This window comes from Leptodactylus fuscus, chromosome 3, assembly GCF_031893055.1.
Source record: "Leptodactylus fuscus isolate aLepFus1 chromosome 3, aLepFus1.hap2, whole genome shotgun sequence".
Taxonomy (NCBI): Eukaryota; Metazoa; Chordata; class Amphibia; order Anura; family Leptodactylidae; genus Leptodactylus; species Leptodactylus fuscus.
In genome coordinates, this window is record NC_134267.1 from 10829557 (window position 1) to 10846009 (window position 16453).

Genomic DNA, 16453 nt, shown 5'->3' on the forward strand with positions numbered 1-16453 from the left:
GGATTTGAAGAAAAAAATGCAGTTCTGCGACTTTCTTATGGGCTTCGGTTTTACGGCGTTCACTGTGCAACCAAAATGACATGTCCCCTGTATTCTGTGTTTCGTTACGATTCCGGGGATACCAAATTTATATGGTTTTATTTACATTTTGACCCCTTAAAAAAATCCCAAACTATGTTAAAAAATTATTTTTTGAAAAGTCGCCATATTCCGACAGCCGTAACTTTTTTATACTTGCATGTACGGGGATGTATAGGGCGTCTTTTTGCGGGACCGGGTGTACTTTGTAGTTCTACCATTTTCGGGAAATGTTATTGCTTTGATCACTTTTTATTCAATTTTTTATCAGAATCAAAACAGTGAAAAAAATGGCGGTTTGACACTTTTGACCATTTTTCCCGCTACGGCGTTTACCGAACAGGAAAAATATTTGTATATCTTTGTAGAGCGGGCGATTTTGGACGTGGGGATACCTAACATGTATGTGTTTCACAGTGTTAAACTACTTTTATATGTGTTCTAGGGAAAGGGGGGTGATTTGAATTTTTAATCCTTTTTATTTTTTTTTATTTTTTTTTACTTTTTGTAAACTTTTTTTTTTGCATTTATTAGACCGCCTAGGGGTATTGGCATGGGTGGGGGGTGTCGCGGATTGTCAGAGCGGTGGGGGTCGGCAAACATGGCTGCTCCGGAGCGTTAAAGAGCGCCTCCTGGAGTATCGTTAAGGTGAGGGGCAAAGTGGTAAAGTATATGTATATGAGATTGTGTGGGGTTAGGGGCGAGGCTGTAGAGGGCAATATGAATTTTGGGGCTTGCTATGGTCCAAAGTGTGTGAGATTGCAGAGATGGTGGTGTGAGTTTGGGGTTTGTGGGGGTCCTGGCACAAACGTATGTGCGCTATTGTGACAAAAAGTAGCCTATTGCGCAATGGGGTGTATTAACTATGTTTGTGGAAAATTTCAGCCAAATCGGTGGAGCGGTTTTTCCGTGATTGAGGAACAAACATCCGAACTTCCAAACTCACAAACCCACAAACTTTCACATTTATAATATTAATAGGATTATTATTATTATTATTATTATTATTATTGATACAGTTACAATCTTCAGATGTAATTAACATTGTAATATTATTATTTCAATGCCTCTGTATTCATCTGGAGTCATGTGACAATCACTACCCTACAGAGAAAGGACCTGCAACCTTAAGGGGTGCCTCCGGTTATAAAACCCTTCCATAAATGAGTCGTAAAGGTTAATATAGGAAACTTTGTAATATATCTTATTAAAGGAATCCTAATGCATGTCCATTAAATAGGATACAAATGCTCCACTTACACATCAGAAAAACAATCACCAACATAGACAAGACATTGTAATATTTACCCAAGAAGGAAATCGATGTAAGGGAGGAGTCGGAGGTTTGGAACAGGTGATCCTCTCTGGAGAACATAAAATATTATGATCTGTCGTATGATTGTGAGGAACGTCATATGAAAATAATCCTTCGCCATATCCTGTATCCATCTTCTGCAATATGTGAGCCGCCTGCTCATCAACCAAATCAATGTCGGTCTCCTGCGGCCTGTACGGCTTCACCATGCTGATCGCGTTTCTGTCCTTACCAAACATCCGGTCTGAGCTCATCTGAGGTTGGCTTAGATGCTTCTTGGCCATAGATGTATTTACATTTAAGATATTAGGAGTTCGTTGTTTGGGGGATGGTAAGTTGGTTACCAAATCTTTAGGACTAGTACACTGAGGTCCAGGTGATGTTGGGTTAGACACCTTAGATGAGATGGGTGAGGTAAAGGCTTGGTTTGGGGTGGTGGCATCATTGGCGGTGGAATCATGAAGTTGAGATTTCGAGCTGAGGTCATCAGAAGAACTGTTTTGTTTCGACCTTTGACTTGAGAATGTGAAATATTTTTTACCTCCAAAGTTGTTACTCTTTTGTAGTCCTTTGTGCAAAGAATAGAATTGGACGGGTTCGCTGGTAGGTGACCCCAGATTGTCATCTTCACAGGTGGAGTTGCTTTCTTCTGAAGCTGTTAGATATGTGTCACTCCCTCGTCTCTTGTTTTGGTTTCCTTCTTCGGAGGTTTGGCTGGACAATCTGGATGCACATCTACTATCGTGAGACCTCTTTATGTCTTCTTCAGAGCTCCAGTCACTTACGGTAATACTAGGGATAGTTGATCCTGTCCTCCCTTTGCCTGGTCTTTCCATGGATCCAATACTTTGTACCGATGATGTTTGAGCTGACATGGATTCTTGCCATTGGGGACTCGTGGGTGACTTGTCTTTTGTACTGGTTTCTACTGGTAGAGAACACATATAGAAATATTATACAGTCCTATGAAAAAGTTTGGGCACCCCTATTAATCTTAATCATTTTTAGTTCTAAATATTTTGGTGTTTGCAACAGCCATTTCAGTTTGATATATCTAATAACTGATGGACACAGTAATATTTCAGGATTGAAATGAGGTTTATTGTACTAACAGAAAATGCGCAATATGCATTAAACCAAAATTTGACCGGTGTACATCCTCCTTTTGCAAAGATAACAGCCTCTAGTCGCTTCCTGTAGCTTTTAATCAGTTCCTGGATCCTGGATGAAGGTATTTTGGACCATTTCTTTCTACAAAACAATTCAAGTTCAGTTAAGTTTGATGGTCGCCGAACATGGACAGCCCGCTCTCAAATGATCTGAAAACAAAGATTGTTCAACATAGTTGTTCAGGTGAAGGATACAAAACGTTGTCTCAGAGATTTAACCTGTCAGTTTCCACTGTGAGGAACATAGTAAGGAAATGGAAGACCACAGGGACAGTTCTTGTTAAGCCCAGAAGTGGCAGGCCAAGAAAAATATCAGAAAGGCAGAGAAGAAGAATGGTGAGAACAGTCAAGGACAATCCACAGACCACCTCCAAAGAGCTGCAGCATCATCTTGCTGCAGATGGTGTCACTGTGCATCGGTCAACTATACAGCGCACTTTGCACAAGGAGAAGCTGTATGGGAGAGTGATGAGAAAGAAGCCGTTTCTGCACGTACGCCACAAATAGAGTTGCCTGAGGTATGAAAAAGCACATTTGGACAAGGCAGCTTCATTTTGCAAACAAAAATTGAGTTGTTTGGTTATAAAAAAAAGGCGTTATGCATGGCGTCCAAAAAGAAACAGCATTCCAAGAAAAACACATGCTACCCACTGTAAAATTTGGTGGAGGTTCCATCATGCTTTGGGGCTGTGTGGCCAATGCCGGCATCGGGAATCTTGTTAAAGTTGAGAGTCACATGGATTCCACTCAGTATCAGCAGATTCTTGAGAATAATGTTCAAGAATCAGTGACGAAGTTGAAGTTACGCCGGGGATGGATATTTCAGCAAGACAATGATCCAAAACACCGCTCCAAATCCTCAGGCATTCATGCAGAGGAACAAGTACAATGTTCTGGAATGGCCATCCCAGTCCCCAGACCTGAATATCATTGAACATCTGTGGGATGATTTGAAGCGGGCTGTCCATGCTCGGCGACCATCTAACTTAACTGAACTTGAATTGTTTGTCCAAAATACCTTTATCCAGGATCCAGGAACTGATTAAAAGCTACAGGAAGCGACTAGAGGCTGTTATCTTTGCAAAAGGAGGACCTACTAAATATTAATGTCACTTTTCTGTTGAGGTGCCCATACTTTTGCACCGGTCAAATTTTGGTTGAATGCATATTGCACATTTTCTGTTAGTACAATAAACCTCATTTCAATCCTGAAATATTACTGTGTCCATCAGTTATTAGATATATCAAACTGAAATGGCTGTTGCAAATACCAAAATATTTAGAACTAAAAATGATTAAGATTAATAGGGGTGCCCAAACTTTTTCATAGGACTGTATATGTCGATATATAGAAATTCTCAATGTAGTAACTGATTATGTTCAAACCATTAAAAGGTTACTGGTACTCAATTAACCAAAGAACCTTAAAGCACCATGGAATTAATGGTGCTATATAAATAAATAATAATAATAATAATAAAAAAGGGATCCTAGCCTTAAGAAAGCCTTCTCCTAACTTTAGATGTCTTCTGCGTGCCACTGTTTGGTAGATATTCCGTTTTCCCTCTTTATGCAAATGAGTTCTCTTGCAGCACCGGGGGCGGTCCCCAGCACTCAAACAGCACTAGGGGCGTCCCCAGTGCTGTGAGAGAACTCACTAGCGCCGCCTCCATTTTCTTCAGGAACTGGCCTCTACGCATAGTCTTCTGCCCTGGCTTTCAATCTTCTACGCATGCGCAATCGGCTCTCCCAGCAGACCTCAGCCATTTTTTTTGTGGCTACTTGCTACAAGAGCTCACGTAAGCAGCCACAAAAAAATGGCCGCGCGCAGGTGCAGTCGGTTCTGCCCACTGGCAGAGCCGATAGCGCATGCGTAGAAGGTTGAAAGCCAGGCCGGAAGATGATGCGTAGAGGCTAGTTTCTGAAGAAGATGGAGGTGGTGCTGGAGAGTTCTCTCGCAGCACTGGGGACGCCCCCAGTGCTGTTTGAGCTCTGGGGACTGCCCCGAGTGCTGCAAGAGAACTAATTTGCATAAAGACAGAAAATGGAATATCTACCGAAGGAAGAAGGAAGAAGAAGAAGGTAGGGCCCCACGTTGCATCTAAAGGTAGGACTCCATGTTGCAAATATGCTATGTTTTACAGTACCTGCAAAGTGGATGGGATTCTGGCTAATCCCATCCACAAATAGTAGAAAAAAATTGCACGGTCAAATAAAGTTTTGGAAAATGAAGAGGAATTTCTCTTCATTTTCCACCATGTGAACCGAGCCTTAGGCCAACATTGCATGTGCCCTAGTAGCAGTTGACTTACCCCAAGAACAAAAGAATTTGGCAATAAAATTGAACATGACCTATCCCTCCCCATCATCCTTTATAATGGAAAATAAACTGGAGTGAGCGAGTCTTACCCTCACTATGGTCATTGGCGTCATTGGGCAACTTGTTGCCATTTTCTTCTCTTTTTGAGTCCTGCTGTGGGCTTTTTGCTCGGTTTTGAAAGCACCCGAAGGTCAGGCTGCTCAGGCGCTGACCCTCAGCTTGCTTGGGTGTGGAGCAGACTGGAGACTTCTTAGTTTTTGAATCTACGTAATAGAACATATATATATTCTGTTAAATATTGTTGGCACTCAAGCCAAATGTTGGAGGTAAAGAAAGTAAAAACAGCTGGGAAATACAATAGCATTAAAATGGTTGATACCATTAGGTCTCCAAGTTGTACTGTACCATAATAGGGCACCCACAGTAAGTGTCTCCATATAATGGTGGCATCTCCTTAGTGCCCCCTCTCACTAATGATCACCAAGCAAGGGTTTCAGGGATCTCCCTACTCCAGCATAGAATTCAACTGTATATACTTCCCGAGGATGCAGATACAGTTCAAGTCAGGACATGTGTTTGGAATTCTTCATTGATATATTGATGATTGTTCTGATTCTATATTGACCTAATCATTGGATTTGTTGCAGATTACGCATGTCCTGCTACATTGAACAATGCATGCTTCTTGGGAAGATTACATACAACGCAGCGGTGTGCGTGATATTTTAGGGGGGGTTCACGCGCCTCAAATTCCACCTGAAATCTGTCCCCCATGCACTTCATTGGGAGGCAGGAGCTGATTTTTTTTTAGCTAGCAGAAAAAATAAGCATCCTACTCATTCTTCATGAAGAATCCTCCTGAGAATTCCCATTGAAATGAATTAGAGGTGGAAATTTTTCAAAATTTGCTTGCAAATTTTTGAATTTGGCTCTGCCCAATGAAGGCAAAAGAGGCAAAATACAGCGGCATTTGTCTCCAAAATCAGCTTCAAATTCACGATCAGAATCCTCGTAGGTTTTTGTTTCAAATTCTTGAAGCGGAAATTTCTTTTGTCAAACTCTTACGTGTGAACACCTCCTAAACGTCAGAACATTAACTCATATTCACATATGGCGCTTACCTTGTGATCTGGACCGCAGGGAAGCAATCTCTTCACTGTAACTTTTGTTAATAAACCGGAGATTTTGGTTCTCAATTTCCAGCTGAATAATACAGAGAATAATAGAATTATCCTTCAACAGTGATAGAAGGGGGTCCCCGAGCCCCCAACTAACCCAATACTAATGGCTTGTCTCAGACAGACTATGGATGTCTTAGAGAAAGTCTTACAAGTAAAGTAACAATTCTGGAGAATCTTTCCTTTTTGACAACCGGATATCACCATTCACCCTGTCAGAAATATGTGACCCTACACCGTCAATACCGATGGGACCGTGCGAGCGAATAGCGACACTACAATTAGGCCATATGACTGTATCGCTTCCATACTAAGGTGTATGTGTATCTATTGAATGATAATGTGGGATTCCTATACATGGACAGATTTATTTCGCTACGCACCTCTCGCAGCTTTCCCGTCACCCAGTCTTTAATTTTTGCTGCTTTGTCTTCTATGATTTTGGCTTCCTGTATCCGTATTTGTTTCTACAGGGATAAATCAGGGACAAAGGAGAAAATGACTTTACATGAGTAGAACTGAAACTTCTATGGAACGTTGCAATATGCAACATATGTTATAGAATAAAAAAATCATACAAAATCCTTACAAGAGACAAAATATATGAAAACATTCTTGTAGTTGGAAAAGGGACTAGAGAATGCTGTAAGGCCCCGTGCACATGACCAAGTGTGCATCCAATGTGGAGCCAAGTGTACAGGGGAATGCACTTGGATGACACTTTGTGCATTTCATGATGTACTTACTAGAGATGAGCGAGTAGTACTCGATCGAGTATGTATTCGATGGAATACTACGGTATTCGAAATACTCGTACTCGATCGAGAACAACTCGCTATTCGAATGGAAAAGTTCGATGCAGAACCAGCATTGATTGGCCGAATGCTATACAGTCGGCCAATCAATGCTGGTTCTTCTCCTACCTTTAGAAGTCTTCTCCGTGCAGCTTCCCCGCGGCGTCTTCCGGCTCTGAATTCACTCTGCCAGGCATCGGGCCTGGGCAGAGCCGACTGCATATTATTTGCATGTCCGCTTGTAGTGCTTGTAGTGCGGGCATGCGCAGTCGGCTCTGCCCAGGCCCGATGCCTGGCAGAGTGAATTCAGAGCCAGAAGACGCCGCGGGGACGCTGCACGGAGAAGACTTCTTGGAGGATCCAACCCGACCCTCAGTCGTGGACTTGGTAAGTATAATTTGATTGAATGTTGCCTACCCCTGAAATGAGCATTTTCCCCCCATAGACTATAATAGGGTTCGATATTCGATTCGAGTAGTCAAATATTGAGAGGCTACTCGAAACAAATATCGAACCTCGAACATTTTACTGTTCGCTCATCTCTAGTACTTACCTCTATGGGGCTTCTGATGTGTTCTGTTCCGATGACACGGAGTAGGATAGGGCCTGCTGTATATACATCAGAACTGAACGGACCACTGGACACCCCTAGGAGGATGGCACACTCGGCCATGAGCCTGTAACCTAAATATTATTGTCCAAGATCTCACTGTATCACCCACTTCTGTGATTTGCATTGCACTCGCCTACTGTCCCCTTTAGGGCTCCGTCATTAAACAATGTATCCAGCAAAATGGTAAATATTCAGTAAGTAGGATATAGAAGGATCTGACCTGTTCTTCTAGTTCCTGCTCCAAGCACTGGATAATTTCATCTTTCTCTTGTACTAAGACTTCCAGTTCTTGACTCTTTTTGTACCATCGCATCTCGGATTCGCTGGTGTGCACGTCCGCGGCCTTTAGCTTGTCTTCCATAATCTGAACCTACATGAAAGGAAGACATTTCTCAGACTTTGAGCTAGGATGGGGTGTGCTTAAGGAATGGTGGGAATGGCTGACCATCAGATGTGTATTAGATGTTCGGCCAATGTTTGTTCAGAACAGGATCAGGTATGTTGGATTTTAACACACCCAATCCTATGATCTCCAGGAAGAACAAGACTGACTTTTTGACTTTTTTTTTTACATATTGCTGGCCATATATGTGATTTAGCTATTGAACAAACACACACATGTATACTCAACTCGGTCAAGCATGTGAGATGAGGACGGTGCTGTCAGAATCCTGCATGGCTGGTCAATAGTCAGGGGCCCCTATACACATTAGATGGTCACTACTCCTGCTACAATTTGCTGGTTCAAGTGGACAATGAACTAATGTGTATAGGGTTTGTAAATCTTAAAGGTTTTGCCCATTCCATAGGTATTGTGTAGATAATGTACACGTTTTAGGACATGGAAAGTCTCATGACAGCTAAGTCAGACTACGCAGGGTTTTGTTTGTAGTCTGTAACCATGGAGATTCCTGGGTCGATACATTGTTTTACTTTTTAATCAAAACATTCCTTTTTTCTTTTAGATATTGATGGATTTGATTCCAGAATGTGTATATATGTATAATGTATTATTCTCATGGAGCACCGTGGAGTAAGTGGCTGCCATACAGGATCCCACCCCCATCAAGGGTCAGGTGTCTGTACCGGGAGTAAATTTAGCTATCGCTATATTTTTGGCATGTGGGAGAAAGCCTACCCAAACACGGGGAGAACATACGAACTCCATGCATATGTTGCCCTTGGTTGACCCCAGTGCCACCAGACAACAGTGCTAACCACCAAGCCACCACGCTCGCTCTTGCAATGACTCATGAATATTACCCAGTTACGTCAGGACTAACTCCTAGAATAATGAAACATTTGCATTGTGGGTTACATGCTACATACTAAAGTCTCCATGAAAGATTTCCAATAGCACGGCTGGCAGTGACGCTCACCAAGATTTATTAGTGAACTGAAGGTTGACACTACAATTCCAGTGTTCCTGGAAATCTGCCAGGGTGTCAATAAATACCCCTGAAATCTCGATATTTGTTTTGTGGAATCCCAAAGTAGTAAAACTAAATATGTCCTTTTAAAGTCATAGCGAGCGGCCATGGCCTGTGTTGTCTGTGCCGGGTAACATTTCTCAAACATGCGTTTCATTGTTTATCTGTAGAGAGGAGAAGTTTACACAAGTCAACTATTCCAGTAAGGAAAAGCATTAATTGTCCGAGGAGCTGTCAGTGGAGGCCTGAGAAAGGACAGGGCCCGGCTACTGTGTGCCCGCCTTGTTAAGAAAATAAATCAGACTACTGCAGCCATTATGTCTTGTTTAGATGTAAAACTCATTTTGGGTGGGAGTATTGGTTGAGACCAAGCGACTGTATGGAAACTTATGCACAGCCAATGGGAACACAAAGTATGCAAATCATCCAAAGAAGAGATTCCTCTAAATGGACAACCAGGCCACCACGAAACGCATTTTCTAAGGGAAAATGCACATAACTGGATGCACACAACAGATGCAAACTCATTAGCATGCACATAGATGCACACAATGGATGCAAACTCATTAGCATGCACATAGATGTACACAATGGATGCAAACTCATTAGCATGCACATAGATGCACACGACAGTTGCAAACTCATTGGCATGCACATAGATGCACACAACGGATGCAAACTCATTAGCATGCACATAGATGCACACAACGGTTGCAAACTCATTAGCATGCACATAGATGCACACAACGGTTGCAAACTCATTAGCATGCACATACAGTAGATTCATACAACGGTTGCAAACTCATTAGCATGCACATAGATGCACACAACGGTTGCAAATTCATTAGCATGCACATAGATGCACACAACGGATGCAAACTCATTGGCATACACATAGATGCACACAACGGATGCAAACTCATTATCATGCACATAGATGCACACAACGGTTGCAAACTCATTATCATGCACATAGATGCACACAACGGTTGCAAACTCATTATCATGCACATAGATGTACACAATGGTTGCAAACTCATTAGCATGCACATAGATGCACACAACGGTTGCAAACTCATTAGCATGCACATACAGTAGATTCATACAATGGTTGCAAACTCATTAGCATGCACATAGATGCACACAACGGATGCAAACTCATTGGCATACACATAGATGCACACAACGGATGCAAACTCATTATCATGCACATAGATGCACACAACGGTTGCAAACTCATTATCATGCACATAGTTGCACACAACGGTTGCAAACTCATTATCATGCACATAGATGTACACAATGGTTGCAAACTCATTAGCATGCACATAGATGCACACAACGGTTGCAAACTCATTAGCATGCACATAGATGCACACAACGGTTGCAAACTCATTGTCTGAGGGACTATGCACATGATCGGATGGACACTAGGAATTGGGGACCGAGGTTATCATGGAATGCAATTGGATGACATCCAAGTACATCCTATGATACATTCATGTCTATGGCACTGTCCTGCTTGCTATATGTGTGCTTTGTCCTGTTTGTTAATCACAACTTTAAGTTATCAAGATAAGGACACATGGTACGGTCACTACTATGGTACTGTGTCTGTGGGGTGGCCTTAGTCTGGAAGCGGAGGTGTTACTGGGTTGCTTCCCCGGTGGGCACTCCATAGTGGTGGTCACTGCGCAGCACCCAGTTTAGTAGGGACCCACCATACAGAGGTCTCCATGTAGTGCAGGGGTAGGGAACCTGCGGCTCTCCATCTGCTGTGAAACTACAACTCCGAACATGCTCCATTGACTTCCATGGTAGTTCCAAGAACAGTAGAGCAAGTATGCATTCTGGGAGTTGTAGTTTTGCAACAGCTGGAGAGCCGTACGTTCCCTACCCCTGATGTAGTGGCTTCTACACCTTGATCAATATCTATACCAAGAACCTCGTGTTCATTCTCTAGATTTCACTGGGAAGCACAAGATTAATGTCTGTCCATGTCTGTTTTTTTTCTTCAAAATGTTTCAAGATAAGTAATGTTCGCTTCCGATATACGTGAATGTCTGGTGGTTTCCTTCCTGACATGACTACACCGCCAGGTCCGGGCGGGGCCTCCAATCAACCCCAAACAGAGATATCCACAGCAGGTAAGTACTTGATTACTTTGTATATCACAAGTCACCTCGGGGTCGAGGACATGTGACAAGATCCTTGACGTCTCCCGGCCGGAGTGCTCCGTGTAATCCTCGAGAAGAGTTTCGACACAGTCTCTAATTTCAGTCATGTGTGATAATCCGCTGAATATTCAATGGAGAATACATTGTGATTTTAAATGCTTCCAAGTGACTGCTTTGCATTAAGTGTGAAGTCACCTGGCTACATCGGGGAAGCTCGGCACCCTCCAAATGTTCAGCAGGGGCCACTGAGCCCCATTACGATTAGTCATGGGAGTAAATCATCTGCTGTCCATGTGTACTTTTCTCTAAGGACTTTACTTTCAATAACATTGCAGGGTTAAACTAAGGTGACGGAGCTTCTCCATTAATGTACAACACATAGGAAAATTGTACCCTGAGTGCTGCCGGTTCATGCACAATGTGTCACAATATACCGCTTAAAAATTAACTGCACCCATTACATAATGTATGGAAAATCACCCGGAGAATGAGTTTTCTGTCACATCCTCCTGAACTGCAAAGAACGTGTTGCTTGCATAAAGGAAATGAAAAATGTAACAAAACGTAGCGACTATAGCTCATGGTTTACGAATAGAATGCAAGAATTGCAGTATACTCAGAAGATTTGTCACAGTTAAGAAGTCTATGGAGTGGCTGGTAACATGCACGTTCCTTCCCATACAACTCTATAGGACAAGTGAAAGTGGAAATTGTTACTATGCCAGTGAAAGTGAATGAATGGAAATTGTTACTATTCCATTGTACAGTACAATGTATCAACATGATCAGCCATAACATTACAATGTAATTTATATTCTATCGATACATCAACGTTACATAATCTTTCATGCATTGTGCAATATTTTCGGCTGTCCCCATAGGGGGGTGTTTGGTTTATTTGTGACTGCAGTCTATTATGTGTGAGCTATAACATTTACTGACTTGTAGAAGGATGTCATTGGAGTTATAGCCCGGTGGTTCTCCATGGTCTAATTATTGTATTTTACATTACTAATGACTGTTTAGGCCGAGACCTCTAATTACCGCCCACCGCAACGTAACCGGAGGAAGTCCTGCCATCTGCATTTAATAATGGGCTGAGCACATAAAGCCACTGTCTGACACTAAATCCGTCCATCACTCCCTGTCGCACACCACTGCCCTTGTCATAGCGGAGGGAAACCTCTATAGGAACAGGGTGCCATCGAAAGGTCTTCCAATAAGAGATCAAAGTTTAAGTCGTGGGCAAATTTTTGGTCTCAATTTGCACTAAACCTGCTATTGGACAGCGACGTATAGGGTGATCCTTAGACTGCGGAAAATGATGGCTACTGCGAATTCACCGGCGGCTATCCTGTTGTGATCTATAGTAGTAACGTTATGGATGAGATTTCAAGAAATCACATTCCTAGGCTGCAACTAAAACCTGATAAACGGGGTATCGACAAAAACAGTGCTATCTTGGCAATAGAGGTAGCGATTGACAAGGTGAAAACAGAGTTTGATTCCAGTGTCCGTATCTTTCTGTGGAAGAAGAAGGTCCAAGGGCTGTGGATGGACGTCTGCGCTCTCTGGTCTACAAGTTGGAACGTTGATAAGGTGAATAAAATGTATGACCTTTATTGGACAAAAACGTACTGCGCAACGCGTTTCAAGCTCCACAAGCTCTTCTTCAGGTGCACGATTACTTGCCAGGTGAGGTCGTATCTTTCTGTGGGCTGGGTTGATGTGCTGGGTCCAGCGGCCGGCTCCCTTGAGGCTAAAGCTCCATGTGGCAGACCGTAGCAAAAAAGTGTTGCAGCAAAAAATGCGGTGACAACGTATTGTGTTTTTTCCCGCAGCACAGAAAGCCCTTAGAGGTTTCCTACTTCAATTATACCTATAAGGAAATTGCTGGTGTTTCCATAGGTATAATTGACATGCAGCGATTGCTATAGAGCAGGGGTAGGGAACGTACGGCTCTCCAGCTGTTGCAAAACTACAACTCCCAGCATGCATACTTGCTCTGCTGTTCTTGGAACTCCCATGGAATGGAGCATGCTGGGAGTTGTAGTTTCACAGCAGCTGGAGAGCCAAAGGTTCCCTACCCCTGCTATAGAGGGTGCAAAGGTAGCAATTGCTCCCATGCCTCGGGAACAACCTCCCTGCCCAATTCTGCCAAAAACTTGGCAGCAATTTGGGAAGTGGTCCCAGAAAAAGGAGGCCTTCTCTTTATGGGGTTCACTTGGTTTCCAAAAGAAAAATTGCTGTATGACTGTAACCTCATAAAGAAGATCTGCGCCATGTACTAGACACATCTTCCCATCGCTCACACCCAAAGAACTTTACAACAGATAATTAAACACATTAATTATAAACAGGTTTTAGATGTAACCAACAGGGGACCAAAGTGACAAGATTGCTCCAGCGAGGCAGCCGGTCACCATAGCATCGCAACCCTACAAGACAATGTTTGCTCTATTTCCCTTGGCTTCAATGAATTACGCGACCCTGACATTCGCTTTTATACGGGCGTGGATTTCCACTTTGATTTTACAAGCTGGTTTGGAAAGACCTTCGCGCTGACATCAAACGGGCCGACGTTTTCCAGAACAAGGATTTGAGAATATGTGTCACTGTTTGGCCGTAACAAGGACATAAAAATTTTAGTGGAGAAAAAACTTTACATGGGGAATGCTCCAATATAAAACATGTAAGGGTGGGTTCACAATATCTGTTGCTTCATCCGTCACAAGACAATGGGCAACGGGCAATATATAACAGGCCCCTCCATCTGGTGCCCATCTGCATTCACCCCATGTAAAAAAAGAAAGTTTTTTTTACTTTTTTGGTGGAAGAAAAAGTCCAGCGTTCCTAGAGTTTAGTACACTGATACCTTGCACCTCATATATGGCCATGCATCTTCTCTGAAACCTCAACCTCAACCTGTGCAAAAAATTGTGACTTTTTCATGCCTTTTACCTGGTTTACAAGGCGTGAGAAACCCCCCCTCTCTGTGACGCCATTTTGAAATTCACAATAAATTGACAACTGGGAGTTAAGGTGGGCGTTTGTCCCTGCATAGTCTGATACTGTCCAACCACTACTGACTATACACACTGTCTACCCATAAGTATTTGGACACTCATGCGAATGAAGATATCTGCGGTCGGGGTGTACGTCGCGCCTTCCACCATTAAATAGGAAACAGCATTGGCATTAGTCGCGTGCAAGATGCCACGAAGGGCAGAGTTGTCCGATTTCGAGAAAGGGTTAATTGTGGTGTCCTTAAGGGACGTAGCCTGGTAAAAAATTCGGTGTGAACATAGCCTTAGGGCACCAGTTGGTGGAACTTGTGTTGAGAAGTTGGGAAGGGAGATGGAAAAGGGAGGAAGCTTAGATGTCTGAACTGCAAACTTTGCAAAGAAAACTCATTGCTGGAAGAAGTGATCATTGTGGTCTGGGCCAAACGGAGAAGATAAGGAAACACAATAGATCACAGAAATCTCCCAAGTTATAACAATAGATCTCCACCTCTATAATGTTGCCTAACCCTGACCTACGGACTCGATAGCACCTTGTGTTCTTCTAATGGCACTATAATAACTATATACTGTATATAGGAAGCCTTACATGGCTCTACATGCATATCATATACTTCACGTGGGCACTCATTTTCCACAGCTGACAGGGGCGCCATATATATAATGTGACATTGATGGCCGATTTGTAGGGTAGGATATCAATGTTATATTGGTGGATGTACACAGATGCGGCAACCCCTTTTATTATGCTGAATGGTGGGATCTCTGGGCCACCACTGATCATGTTACAAGGATAAGTAATAAATGAGTATTCTTGGGTAACCTCTTCTATACAGGGGATAATCATACACATTAGGGAGAGTGTGTGCCTACAGTCATGGCCAAAAGTTTTGAGAATGATACAAATATTAATTTTTACAAAGTCTACTGTTTCAGTTTTCCTAATGGCAATTTGCATATACTCCAGAATGTTATAAAGAGTGATCAGCTTAACAGCAATTAGTTGCAAAGTCAATATTTGCCTAGAAAATGAACTTTATCCCCCAAAACACATTTCAACATCATTGCAGCCCTGCCTTAAAAGGACCAGCTAACATCGTTTCAGTGATTGCTCCATTAACACAGGGTGTTGATGAGGACAGGGCTGGAGATCAATCTGTCATGATTAAGTAAGAATGACACCACTGGACACTGTAAAAGGAGGCTGGTGCTTGGCATCATTGTTTCTCTTCTGTTAACCATGGTTATCTCTAAAGAAACACGTGCAGTCATCATTGCACTGCACAAAAATGGCCTAACAGGGAAGAGTATCGCAGCTAGAAAGATTGCACCTCAGTCAACAATCTATCGCATCATCAAGAACTTCAAGGAGAGAGGTTCCATTGTTGGCAAAAAGGCTCCAGGGCGCCCAAGAAAGACCAGCAAGCGCCAGGACTGTCTCTTGAAACTGTTTCAGCTGCGGGATCGGGCTACCAGCAGTGCAGAGCTTGCTCAGGAATGGCAGCAGGCAGGTGTGAGTGCATCTGCACGCACTGTGAGGCGGAGACTCTTGGAGCAAATCTGGTCTCAAGGAGGGCAGCAAAGAAGCCACTTCTCTCCAGAAAAAAACATCAGGGACAGACTGATATTCTGCAAAAGGTACAGGGAGTGGACTGCTGAGGACTGGGGTAAAGTCATTTTCTCTGATGAATCCCCTTTTCGATTGTTTGGGACATCTGGAAAACAGCTTATTCGGAGAAGGCGAGGTGAGCGCTACCACCAGTCTTGTCTCATGCCAACTGTAAAGCACCCTGAAACCATTCATGTGTGGGGTTGCTTCTCCGCCAAGGGAATCGGCTCTCTCACAGTCTTGCCTAAAAACAGAGCCATGAATAAAGAATGGGACCTGAATGTCCTCCAAGATCAACTTCTCCCAGCCATCCAAGAGCAGTTTGGCGATCAACAATGCCTTTTCCAGCATGATGGAGCACCTTGCCATAAAGCAAAACTAAATGGCTCAGGGTACAAAACATAGAGATTTTGGGTCCATGGCCTGGAAACTCCCCAGATCTTAATCCCATTGAGAACCTGTGGTCAATCATCAAGAAACGGGTGGACAAACAAAAACCTACAAATTCTGACAAAATGCAAGCATTGATTGTGCAAGAATGGACTGCTATCAGTCAGGATTTGGTCCAGAAGTTGATTGAGAGCATGCCAGGGAGAATTGCAGAGGTCCTGAAGAAGGGTCAACACTGCAAATATTGACTTGCTGCATTAACTCATTCTAACTGTCAATATAAGCTTTTGTTACTCATAATATGATTGCAATTATATTTCTGTATGTGATAAAACATCTGACAAACACACAGAAAAA

General features: G+C 42.9%; 1 protein-coding gene across 2 annotated transcripts in view; it reads right to left on the reverse strand.

The window, feature by feature from the left end:
• Positions 1 to 16453, reverse strand: part of PLEKHH2 (pleckstrin homology, MyTH4 and FERM domain containing H2) — a 98061-nt gene that overhangs the window by 42999 nt on the left and 38609 nt on the right. Inside the window, exons 4-8 of one of the 2 annotated variants that reach the window (XM_075267013.1) lie at positions 7688 to 7837; positions 6444 to 6527; positions 6004 to 6085; positions 4972 to 5145; positions 1387 to 2321 (exon numbers count right to left, since the gene is read on the reverse strand). In XM_075267013.1, the coding sequence (XP_075123114.1) occupies positions 1387 to 2321; positions 4972 to 5145; positions 6004 to 6085; positions 6444 to 6527; positions 7688 to 7837 (1425 nt within the window). The remainder of the gene's footprint in view (positions 1 to 1386; positions 2322 to 4971; positions 5146 to 6003; positions 6086 to 6443; positions 6528 to 7687; positions 7838 to 16453) is intronic. The other variant, XM_075267014.1, reaches the window with a different exon arrangement.